Source organism: Manis pentadactyla, chromosome 8, assembly GCF_030020395.1.
Source record: "Manis pentadactyla isolate mManPen7 chromosome 8, mManPen7.hap1, whole genome shotgun sequence".
NCBI lineage: Eukaryota > Metazoa > Chordata > Mammalia > Pholidota > Manidae > Manis > Manis pentadactyla.
In genome coordinates this window covers 55,384,956-55,398,498 of record NC_080026.1, presented here as the reverse complement: position 1 = coordinate 55,398,498, position 13,543 = coordinate 55,384,956, and the positions used below count along the sequence as shown (strand labels likewise).

Genomic DNA, 13,543 nt, shown 5'->3' with positions numbered 1-13,543 from the left:
CAAAAAAATGGTACCTTTGAATAAAGGTAAAAATAGTATCTATAGAATATGACATTTTAATAAGAAATTACATAACAAATTTTTTTTTAATTTAAAATATATAACCTAAAAAAGAACCCTCACCTTTTCAGATAATAGTTTAAAGGGCTTCATTAATGGTTGAACTTTAGATGAGTCAGAATATATTTCTCCATAAATCCATCCATTTGCCAACTAGAAAAAAAAATCAGAATTGTTTTATTTTAGAGAAGGTGTGCATGTGTTTAAGTGTATTTTAAGTAAAATAAATCTAAGGTGGACCAAGACAAGGATTAAGGTTTGAAATTTATCCAGCATAAGTCAATATAAAGATTTCTATCCTAAACAATGTTATTTTGAGTAATCATCTGGAACAAATATTCTCATCCAGCAGTTAAATGTACCCAGGCTTCCCTAAACAGACCCAAATCTGTGATTGTGTCAATAAGAACTTCCCCTGGGAGGAGGCTACAGGGCACAGAGCTCTTGTGATATTTTTTCTGACACATCTTGGGACCCCCTGCTGTGTAATGCATATTTGAAATGCTCTTTTTAAACAGGAAAACTGGAGTATGTTATTTTATTCGGCAGCTTCTTTGAATAATGCTACCTGTTTTGTCCACTCCTATACCCAATTATATTCAACATATTTGTTCCCCATTATTTTGCCCAGATAATTTGGTACATACCACCATTTCCCTATATCACATGTCTGCCTACAGAATCTCTGTGACTAGACTGGAATAGCTCAGGACTGCCTTTTTGCAAATTTCCTCTCTGACAGCACTTCTACCAATGCAGTACCCAGTAGTCTTTTTATAAAATAGACACTTAACTCTTACTGACTTAACTAACATCAACTGAATTACTGAACAAAGAGCCACCATTTATCAAATCAAAAATGGGGCTTCTTACAGGGAGTAAGGGGATGATTGGCCAGGTTGCAAAATAAAACTTAATACAAATATATCAGGATGATACTGAGTTGCTATACACCAAACACACTGTAGAACCTTTGCTTTTGAATTTTTACTTCCTCAAATCAGTACAGGCTTATTTCAGATTCCTGCATCATTTCAACTCAGTTTCTCTGACAAACATATTTTATCATTAAGCTCTCTCAGGTTTAACAAGGCTACATTTAAATGTGACTATTCAGGCATAATGTTTCTTCTAGAAAATCTCAGGATATGTAGGGACTGCTTTAGGTATCTCATTAGTGGTCTCTTTTCTTTTGTGGGGGAGACAAAAGAAATAAGACAGGTCATCTTGCCATGTAATTTATTTTTGGTGAACTGCAGATCTACATAGTAGTAAGAAACGGAAGAATAGAAAGTGTAAACCATCACAAAATTCTGACTAATAATTTTCAAGATTTTTTTTTAAACAAAAATTTTCCTATAAGATTTCTGAACTAGAGCTGCCTTTTCTTCCTGAAGCACCAGGTGATTATTACTTTTTATGCCCAAAACAATATGTATTCACAAATATATTTATGATTTAAGTAACAGAGTTTTTAAAAAACTGCTTTTTTATGAACACAACCATTCCTATTTACATGCATATTATACATATGTTCATGGTAGCAATACCTCGATATTCTACTAGCAACTAGATAAAGCTCTCAATTGAAAGCAGAAAATTGTTGTGGTCAGAAATATCTGTGCAGTAATCAGTCATTAGGTACATTGAGTACTGAATAGAATCAGATACTCTGACTTTTACCTTGTCCATTGACCATTTGTCGTGGGAATGCTCTGCATATTTGTTAATGAAGTATTCCAACTTCTCAGGAATTGTAATACTACAAGAAAAATTTAAAAAAACCTTGAATTTAATAGGATTTATAGTAAATCATATTAATAATTGATTCACAGTTTATGATTGCTTAAATGCCATTGGATGCTTAACTGCTAAAAATCTGTTTTAACAAGGTACTACTTTTCCACACTGTAGGAACAAGATAAGAAAAGTCAAGCAGATAATGTTCTATCTGTTCATCTTATATTGATTCATACTTGATGCCTTAATATAAGTTATATATAATAAGATTATAGATAGTATGATACACTTCTCTCCTACATTAATTCTTTGAAGTCATTCTCCCTTTGACTTAAGTCTCTTTTGAAACAGCTATAAATGGGTAAAAGCCTGCTGAAATATGGCCTGTTACATTTTTTAAATGTAATAAAAATTTTAATTAATTTCATACCACTAGTGCTGTGTTAGTGATTTTAAATTTAATGATGTATATAGAGCATTCTAAATGTTACTAATATGAACTACCAGGAAAAGTAATTAGCCAGCTTATGCTTTATGATTTTGATAACATTTATTTTTGATTCCTTTAATGTTTAAGTGTATTTTTAGTCTTTTGAGCGGATGTTTAGTACATGCAATTAATGACCAAGTCTGATGACAAAGGTAAGGCTTGGGAATATCAAATATATCCATGAATGGAAAATTAAATACATATACATAATTCCATTTATTAATGGATACAACTTATTAACACAATTAACTTTTGAGAATAGAATTCTCAATAAAACCTAGTATAATGAGTTGGTTTACTGTTCATTCTCAGCAGTTATCATATGACATATACATACTTAAGAAACTATATAAAAATCACAAAGATGTAGAAATTATTGAAATCACTATGTGAACCTAATCTGTTAAGAGGTCCCCGAAGGGGCAAGACTAGGTAAATGAATATGCATGCCCAACACTTATTATTAGATTTAATTAATTAATTAAACACAAAAACCATAACATGTTCTGATGTTATTTTAAATGCCTGGATTATATTGAATGTTAGCAAACCACAAACTTACCCATATAGGAATGTGGACATGTGATATTTTGGTTTACTTACTTTGGAAGAGATACAAAGGATCAATCACATAAGCCAAATACTGGGGGTAGAGTCTTTCCTCACAGGACTGTCATTAAATACCAAACATGCAAATTTAAGGCATTATCAAACTAATGGCATATCACTTGGGTTGAAATTCTGATCTGGTTATGGAAGCTAAACCAGCATTGCAGGGGAGGTTCCCAGAAGTCTGAAAGTCGAACTCCTGGGCAAGTCTGAGGCCCTGGATAGTAGCTATCATGACTACCTTGCTAACGCCGAGGTTGCTAAATCACCATGGATTCGGTAAGAAAATATGGCAAGCAGAGGCAGCTTTCCTTGCAAGTGGGAAAACATGGTTCTACTCAACAACAGAATGCTGAGACCCAAAGCCTCAAGTACTCAAATGTCTTAATTGTAGAACAATTTACACAATTAGTGTAAATATATAAGAAGTTTCTATAGTGTTAAGTAGTGTTGTATCTGTGTTTAAGATTGCCGCACTGCATTCTAAATGCATGCTCAATTTTCCACAGATATTCTCATTTGATATTCCCTTCAATCTCACACTGTGCTTTACGATGCTGAACATCTGCTGCTAACACTAGGCCTTGCTGAGACGTAGTAAAGTGATTGGTCTCAGCTCAGGGAAACTGCCTGCTGGGACCATCCCAAAACAAAAACACTTAAGAGATGTTGGCTGTAATTGTTCATAAACATTTAGTGTAAATTTTCAACTAGAAATATAATGGATACACTTTCCTGATGCTCATTATCATAGGTATTTCCACGTGGATCATACAGAGAATCCTGATTATGTTAGAGGATTCTAGAAGGTGTATCTCATCCACTTCTGATAGTTGTATAACTATTATTATTACTATGATCATTTCATCAAGTAAAGGGACCCCTATTAAAAGGATACCAATTCAAAGGGGGCATGGATTAGAGAAAGTTCACTTTAGTACCTTATTCAATTTCAGACTTCACACATCATTTACAATAAAAATCTGCTGCAATAGAAAGAGTCCATACTTTGAGGTATCAACAGGTTGTGGGTTAAAGTTTCCTTCAGAATCCATTGATGACTGCTTTTCCATCATACTGACATAATTTGACTCCATGTAGTCTGGAGGCAAAGCTCCTGCAACGGCACTCAGGCAAGGTAGTGCCAGTCTGAAAAGCTCTTGTTCATATTTCTGGGAAGAAATGAAGGCCAAAAAAAGAACTTTATTACTATTTAGCAAAATAGTAATGTCAGCATGATCTCTGTGCTGACATGACATGGTCTGAGAATATCTGAAATACCCTGGGCTAACTCAGTTTCCTAGCTTGTTTCTTCCTCTAGAAAATGGAACATACAGACTAAAATCCCATCAAACACATAAGGGAAGTTAAAACTAGATTTACTGCACTGCAGTATAAGAAAAATACAATCTTTGCACGTCTAAAAGTTTATTCTCCAACACCTGAGATGAAGTAAGCTTGAATACAGCATAAACATAATTTCAGTCAAGGAGGACCATATTCCTTATAGTTAATTATAGATTATTGCTTTACCACACTATAATGACTATACTTGAAAAACACAAAAAGGAACATTGTAGATAGTAAGAAACTTTAACTGATCTGTATTGCATTACAAAGGTATGAAAAATAAAATTCTGAACTGGGAAATATATTCTATAGGAAATATGCATAATCAAAATTTCTGGGAAGATGTATTTGCATGTTAATTACATAATTGGCTAAATTTATTATTTGATAGATTTTTTGAAAAATCAAAAGTAATAATGATTTCAGAGTTTTCTTACCTTAAATGTTCAATTTTAAATTGATGTCATAAATTCTTCTAAGAATACCTTCTATGTATGATTTTAAAAGGACTCTGAGTTTACCAAAGGCAATTCAGTAAGAAAAAGCATAAAGATGGATGGGGCTACCAACTTTAATCACAGATAAACTTTTCCCTATTATGTAGCAAAACTTCTGGTTACACTACTACACTCACCCCATGTCTGTCTGGGAATTCAAAAAGATTTTGATTGACAATTTAAGCAGAAGCATACAAAGCTTGATGTTCTGATTTTCTGTGAAATACCACCTTCCAGTCTTCTGAAAGCCTATGAATTATTCATTATAAATATGGCAACTATAAGGGAATTATATATATATTTATAAAGTGACAAATAATGTAGGTACTTGAATCTCCATAGCAGCAAAGCTATGGAGGAAAAGTCAGTAAGGCCACTGAAATATTAAAGTTTTATGAGATTTTTCATTTTTATATTTTCATTTTATATATTCATTTACATATTTCTTCAGGCATTGTAAGATTGGGAAGGTGATGAGGGAGGGTTTAAATCCAAATAAGACTAAATGCACCAGAAGCTTAACCCATGTGCATAATTTCCTGTAATGCTCAGGCATTTTATATTCAGAAAGCATTATGATCACAAAAACATTCTATCAGAGTGATAATGAAGCCAATGCAAACTGCCTTCTCAACATTGTTGTAGGTTGGGAGAAAGCAAAACTATGTAAGTCTTGAGGAGTAAAGATAGTATTCTACTATCTTATCAAGAACCTATTGGCTTTTTAATTATTTTATCAAACAAACCCACAAAATATTAAATTACCTTTTGAGACAAGGCGTCAAAAATGCCCCAGAACAATTTTCTTGATAAATGAAGTTCTTCTTCGGAGGCAGCTCCAAAGTTTCCCCACCCTCCAGGCAGGCAGTAATATTTCCAGCATCTTTCATAATGATTAGTCAGCAGCTACGTGGAAAAAACAATTACAAAAGCAACAAGCTCAAGACACCTTTTCTCTTTCCTTCCATATGGGATTCAAAGGCCATGTAATAAGGTCAACCAAAATGAAACTGCTCAATCCCCTATGAAGTCTTCTGGAGATTACTATTGCCTTGTATACCAACCATGCCTCTTTAAATTTTAACACTGATCACAATATGAGGAACAAACACCAACTTTACAAAGAACTCTATCTTGAACAGCATTCTTCATGAGGTTATTTGGTAAACTATGTATCCCTGAGTTTTACCTTAGTTGCCAGTATTTACTCACAATTTTATGAATCATTATCCCCTGGAATCCATGCACATAAGGAATGAATTGATGCCAGGGTGACGCAGAGGCACATTATCTACAGGATACAGTACCTAAAAAATGTGCACTCTCAGGGAACCAACCTGAATATTGTTGCATCCTCTTTGTCAATCTTTAATCACCACATTTTATGATTTGCTTCAGAACTTAAATGTCGTTAGGTCAACTTCCACCAACTTCCCTACTTCAATCATTTCTTTATATTACTTTGGTGGTTATGGATGCAATTTATTATCTTACTGATAATAAATTGCTCTTAAGTTTTCATCTACATATAATTTTTGTTCAGGAGTAAACTAGAAGTTCAAAGACAAGGAAAGAATCTTGCAATTATTGCTAGCTCTTTGGAAAATTTATTCTTGATCTACAAACTAATAAATATTTACAACTACTGGCCACATTAATAAAATGATCTTTATGAATCAACTATAAATTTCTGGACTCTCTTTTTTATATCCAGAGGGAAATAAACTGATTAGGTTTAATGTTATTAAAGCTAAGTACATTTCTTACTACAGAAATAGTTTCAAAACATACACATACATATATAATTTAGAAATCTGAAATGATGAAATACTGAGATTTAATTTGTTTGGATTAATTTGGAAATATTTATAATGTAAAAGAGTTCTTAATCACATAATGTGATACCATATCTTTTCCCAGGTATCTTTCAACTCATTTGTACCAAGAAAGTTTTGTATGACAAGGGCTATTCTAGATGATAAACTCTGTAACAATGGGATTTTCAGTAAGGATATAATTTACTAATTCATGAATTTATCTAAATTTATTACACCAAAACCAATTTTCATAGAGAATGATTTTTTTTTTTGCTAAATATTCAGGGATACTTAGAGTAACAAAAGCTCAAAAAGTAGACTCACTTATACTTCAAACCTCTTTTTTACAACACTGTTACTGGGTGTCCTTGAGGAAAAATGATGCTTACTAGATGGCAGGGCAGAGTCATCACCTGTAAAAAGTCCATTATAGGACTATGACCTCCATGCACAGACCATGCTATTAGATGTATAAGGATACATCTAATATTCTAATCCTAAATCTGGATTGGGATATTAGATGACAGGAAAATACTCCCAAGTCAGTAAAACAGTATGAGACTTGATTATTCATGAAGAGAATAAATAAAGCTAGACCATGAAAATGTCAGCGACTTTTCTATACTTTGTGACAAACTACATGCATATAAAGAAAAGTTATTTTTGAACACCATGAAATGATATCTGGAAACTATCTTTTGATTAGCAACTTAAGAAGATGTCCTAAAAATATGCTCATTATCCTCTGAGGTTGCTAATATTTGAGGTTAGGACTTTTTTCATGTTTTCCAGCCTAAGAATATCTTGGCTTTATCTGTTCCCACTGATTTCCATTTCCACTGACCTACAGGAAATGCCTTCTGTGATCTTTTATTGTTTATGTTATGTCGACATACACGTTTCTATACTTCATATGCCCATTTCAATAACTGGAATATTTTTTTCAGCATCAAAGATCAAACATGATGTTTCTAAGAAATATACATGTTGTAAAACAGACAAAAAAGTGAGAGGATCTAGTAATCAAGTAACCACACACATTCCCTACACTTACCTTAAGAGGCATCTTTGCGTGTTCATTTAATAATGGGATATCAAATACAAATCTTCTGAGTAAGTGCTGCATCATAGAAGGTCTCAACTGGCTGGTGGAACAAAGGGAAACATGTCTAAACTAAGTAAATAATCCATGAGACTAAATTATATATGCCAAGAACCTGAATTAAGATTCAGATGGGGTTAATTAGTTGTTCCCAAACCAAAGACTAACCCATAGTTACATCATTTTATAAAAGTTCCATTTCCAACGTGTCTCTCTCCCCTAGACCCGAGCACTACTCCTTATTTGCTATAGGAAACATTCCTCTTCTTTCCTTCCCAACCACTTACAACTGCAGATCCCACTCTTCCCTGAGACCTTTCTCTGTTAATTTTAGTAAATGTACCTATCCTCACTGCACTGGGTGGAAAGAGTCTTCAGTCACTGGATTAGAAGCCAACAGAAGAGGGAGTGTAGACCCAGGAGGGAGACAAATAGGCTGAGACAGAAGTTTTGCCAGAGAAGAAAGGGAAAGAAAATGAACACATAGTGAAGATCTCCTGTGTCAAGGAATCCAGAGCATTCCCTTCATTCAATATTTAGAAAAACTCTGAGATAGGTATCAAATTCCATGTTACAGAATTTTGGGGTCAGGGAAGTCACAGAACTAATCTCCTCGATTTTCACCCTCTCATCCCATCTGGCTTCTAAACCCGAGCTCTCCGCTAGGTGTGAGATCCCTTCCGTCACCAGCGTCCCGCCAGGCCCCCAGTCTCCACCTCCGTAAGCTGCAGCTCTATTTATTAGAAAGAAACCATCGCCCTACCAAGGGGCTCGAGGAATCTTCACTTTCACTGTCGGAACCCTGACAGGAGGAGACATGTTCCTGGTTTTCACAGTGAGACACTTGCACACCTCTGTCTATGGAAGTGGCTTTCCGGCTGGAGGAAATAGCTTTCATCATTGTCACACATAAGTAATGCTTCAATACTATGCTTTTTTCCATTTTTTATATTCAGTAAGTCTCTTTTGTCTTTTCTCTTGTGGAAGAGGAGTTAAAACCATCACAGTCAAAAAGGCAGAATCTACTAATGTTAAGCTAAAGTGGTCAGGGACTCCTTACACAATCGTCCCGCCCACCAACATCCAGAATAGCATAACTGGTCCAACACCACATCCAATGGCTAGATACCCGGAGAGGCCTGGAGGAACTCACCTGAACTTGGAGCAAGAGCATTCTGATAAGACTTATACCTCAGTACATGGGACACCCTAAAATGAATCAATATTTTGGTACAGAAATTGTTTCCAAAACTCATAACAAGTTGTCAAAGGCCGCACAGTAAATTCTCTTACTCAAAGAAAGAACTTGGTATAGAGTTAGTTGTCCACTTACCCACAAATAGAGAGTAAACAAACTTCTATGGAATCCCGCTGAGCTTTGGTAAGTGAGCAGCCTTTAGAAAGTCTATATACAGTGTGAAGTAATGAGTCGATGAGGGAAGCATGGTGCTCTGTGCCAGCAAAAAGAGGAGCACATCTTGTTAACAAAGGCAACACAGCTGTGCAAAGGTACCGATTGAGGGCCAAGGCCATGTCTGTGGCACTCAAAGCAGCCTAAAAAGGAAACATGAGAGTTGAAAGTCACTTGTGTTTGGCAGTAGACAATTTTCAAAGGGATCAACACGTTTGACATGTAATTTCACTATCTAGAAAATAATGAAAATATGAAAAATGGAAATGTGTTCCTCAGTTACATTTTTAAATGGTATTCATATGATTTTTGTTGCTACAAACAGGTTCAGTGGTTCATAAATACATAAACTGAAGGGACACCTGTTTTTCCTCAAAAAGCCCAACAGGTTCAAATTCTATAATAATATGTCAATGGCAAGATGAATACAAGATGAAGACACTAATGATATCAAAGAATGTAAGTACTTTTCTTTATGAGGGGAGGAAAGAGAAAGGAGCTTGCTATCATATTAGATTTCATGTTCATAAATTCTTTCTGAATTCTATTTACTAATAATATCTATATTTTTGCTCATGTCCACCAGAATCAAAAAGCAAAGCCTGATTATCTCACTATGTTGTCAACTATATTAGTTAGGTTCAGAATTTCATGTGAACACACCCAACAAAGAAAAAAGGAATTTCAGTTTCATTTTTGTGATTTACTTCTCATGGCTTTCATGAATGAGCTATTGTCAATTCAAGACCTGATTTCCTCTGAAATCATAAAGACCCATTTAATTGAGACTAAAAGGATGTATTACTGTAACTACTAGATTTAGAGCTCCAGCTATTCTATGCTTCAAACAGCAGAACATTTACACTGATAAAGACAGATTCTTGATGAGGGCCACTGCATATATGCAACAGATCTTAACCTATCTGTATGCTAACAAATGAAGACATGAGGATGATACTGTAATTGGCACAACTCAATAATGTCCATTAAACCTTCCTAATTATGTTTCAATTGCTTTCACTGAGAAGCATAATTATTTAGCCCAATTTAGAGGTTAAACAAGAGCAATTGTGACCTCCAAAATTAGGGTTACAGGAACTTCATTTCTTCCACAGCACCCGACCAGAATTCTTATCTTTCTCTTGAGGGTGTCAGTTTCCTCCACTATTCAGTGAATTCCTCGGGGATACAGTCTATTTTATTTTCTCCTTACCCACTGTTTGCCTGAAAATACAATAGGCATTTTTTATATAGTTGGCTACTGCTATACTGTTTTATTTTTATGGAACTATTAAAAGTTTAATTTATAATAATATTGATAAACAATATTATATTGGTTTCAGGTATACAACATAGTAATTCAACAATTATATACATTACAAAATGCTCACCACAATACATTTACTATCTGTCACCATATCATATTATTATATTTTAGACTATATTCCCCAAGCCCTATTTTAATCCCCATGACTAATTTATTTTATAATTGGAAGTTTGTATCTCTTTATCCCCCTCAACTATTTTACTCATACCCTCTACTCCTCTCTTCTATGGCAACTACCAGTCTGTTCTCTGTATTTACTACTCTGTTTTGTTTGTATGTTTTTAGGTCCCACATAGAAGTGAAATCATAGGGTATTAGTCCTTGTGACTTATTTTACTTACCATAATATCCTCAAAGTCCTTGTCAATGCAAATGGCAAGATTTATTTTTTATGGATGACTAATATTCCATTGTATATATGTACATCTTTATCCATTAATCCATTCATGGGCACTTAGGTTGCTTCGCTATCTTGGTTATTTAAAGTATTGATGTCATGAACATACAGGTGCATATACCTTTTCAAATTAGTAATCTTCTTTTCTTTGGGTAAATACCGGGAAGTGGAATTACTGGGTCTTATGGTATTTACATTTTTAGTTTTCAGAGGAAACTCCATACTGTTTTCCACAGTGGCTGCACTAATTTACATTCCCACCAACAATGTACAAAGGTCCCCTTTTCTCCACATCTTCCCCAACACTTGTCATTTCTTATTTTTTTGATACTAGCCATTCTGAATGGTGTGAGGTAGTATCTCACTATGGTTTTGATTTGCATGTTCCTGATGATCAGTAATGTTGAACATCTTTTCATGTACCTGTTGGCTATTTGTATAGTCTTCTTTGGAAATCTGTATGTTCAGGTCTCTACCCATTTTTAAATTAGATTATTTTTCATTGTTGTATTATATGAATTATTTATTTATTTTTGTTATTAGCCCTTCATCAGATATACCATTTGCAAATATTTTCTCCCATTCAGTAGGTTGCCTTTTTGTTTTGTTGATGGTTTCAATTGCTGTGCAGAAGCATTTTAGTTTGATGTAGTCTCAATTTTATTTTTGCTTTTGTTTCCCTTCTTTGGGGAGACATATCCAGAAAAAAATTGCTAATGCTGATGTTCAAGAGTTTACTACCTATGTTTTCTATTAGTAGTTTTACAGTTTCAAGTCTTACATTTAGGTCTTTCTTCCACTTCAAGTTTACTTTTGTGCATGGTGTGAGACATTGATGTATCTATTGAGATGATCATATGGTTTGTATCCTTTCTTTTACTGATGTAGTGTATCACACTGATTTTCAGATATTGAACCATCTTTGCATCCTTGGAATAAATTCGATGTAGTTGTTGCAAATGATCCTTTCAATGTATATTTTAGTTTAATTTGCCAATAATTTATTGATGATTCTGTATTGTGTTCATCAGGCATATTGGCCTGTAATTTTCCTTTTCTGTAGTGTCTTTGGTTTTGGTATCAGGGTAATGTTGGCTTTGTAAAAAGAATTTGGAAGAATTCCTTTGTTTTCAATTTTTTGGAATAGTTTGAGAAGGATGGGCATAAACTCTTCTTTAAATGTCTTGTAGAATTCACCTGTGAAGTTCTCTGGTCCTGGACTTTTGTTTTTTTGGGAGTGTTTTGATTGCTGATTCAATTCCCTTTCCAGTAATTGGTCTGTTCAGATTTTGTGTGTCTTCCTGGTTCGGTCTGAGATTGCATGTTTCTAAGAATTCATCCATTTCTTCTAGACTGTCCAGTTTGAAAGTATATAATTTTCCATAGCATTTTCTTATAATCTTTTGCATTTCTGTGGTGTAAGATTTCTCTTCACTTCTGATTTGATATATTGAGTCTGCTCTCTTTCTTAATGCATCTAGCTAAAGGCTTATCAATTATGTTTCCTTTCAAAGAATCAGCTCTTAGTTTCATTGATATTTTGTTTATTTATGTTTTTAGTCTCTATTTCATTTATTCCTGCTCTGATCTTTATTATTTCCTTCCTTCTACTAACTTTGAGCTTTCTGTTTGCTTGTTTTCTTTTTCTAGTTCCTTTAGGTGTAGGGTTAGGTTGTTTGAGATTTTTCTTATTTCTTGAGGTAGGCCTTTATCTCTATAAATTTCCCTCTTAGATCTGCTTTTGCTGCATCCCAAAGATTTTGAACTGTTTAGTTTCTACTTTGATTAGTCTCCAGGTATCTTTAAATTTTCTCTTTGATTTCTCATTGACCCATTTGCTGTTTAGTGGAATGTTGTTTAGTCTCCCCATATTTGTGTTTTTTCCAGGTTTTGTTCTTGTAATTGACTTCCAGTTTCATACTGTTGTGGTCAGAAATGATGCTTTGCATAGTTTCAATATTTTTTAATTTGCTGAGATTTGTTTTTATGGCCTAGCATAAGATCTATCCTGGAGAGTGATCCACATGCATTTGAAAAGAAGAGTATCATCCAGATTTTGGATGGAAATTTCTGTATATATATCTATCAAGTCCATCTGGTCTAATATGCTGCTCAACACCTTTGCTTCCTTATTGATTTTCAGTCTGGATGATCTATCTACTGATGTAAGTGGGGTGTTAAATTTCCATACTATTTCTTTCAATTTCTCCTTTTTTGTCTATCATATTTGCTTTATTTCAGTGTTCTTCTGCTGAGAGCATAGATACTTATAAGTGTTATATCTTCTTGTTGGATTGAACCCTTTTTATTATATAATGCCCTTTCTTGTTGTCTTATTACTATATTTGTTTTAAAGTCTGTTTTGTCTGATATAATTACTTCTACCCCTGATTTTATTTTGTTTTTCTTATTTCCATTTGCATGGAATATCTTTTTCTATCCCTTCAGTTTCAATCTGTGTGTATGTTTAGGCCTGAAGTGAGTCTCTGGTAGGAAGCATATAGATGGGTCTTGTTTTTTATTCATTCAGTTACCCTATGCCCTTGGATTGGATCATTTAGGACATTTACCTTTAGAGAAATTATTGATAGGTATCTACTTGCTGTCATTTTGATAATGTTTTTTGGTTGTTTTAATACTTCTGCTCCAGTCCTTCTTCTCTTGCTCTCATTTGTGTGCGGTGATTTTCTTTGGTGTTGTGCTTCAATTCCTTTCTTCTTATATTTATGTATCTCTATTGGTT

The 13,543-nt window shown here is 34.0% G+C and overlaps 1 protein-coding gene across 1 annotated transcript in view; it reads right to left on the bottom strand.

Annotated features, from left to right (window-relative positions):
- The window catches only part of RYR2 (ryanodine receptor 2), a 961,351-nt gene that overhangs the window by 177,523 nt on the left and 770,285 nt on the right, over positions 1-13,543 (bottom strand). Inside the window, exons 50-55 of the mRNA XM_057505755.1 lie at positions 8,999-9,219; positions 7,618-7,708; positions 5,512-5,652; positions 3,908-4,071; positions 1,744-1,822; positions 124-213 (exon numbers count right to left, since the gene is read on the bottom strand). Of these exons, the coding sequence (XP_057361738.1) occupies positions 124-213; positions 1,744-1,822; positions 3,908-4,071; positions 5,512-5,652; positions 7,618-7,708; positions 8,999-9,219 (786 nt within the window). The remainder of the gene's footprint in view (positions 1-123; positions 214-1,743; positions 1,823-3,907; positions 4,072-5,511; positions 5,653-7,617; positions 7,709-8,998; positions 9,220-13,543) is intronic.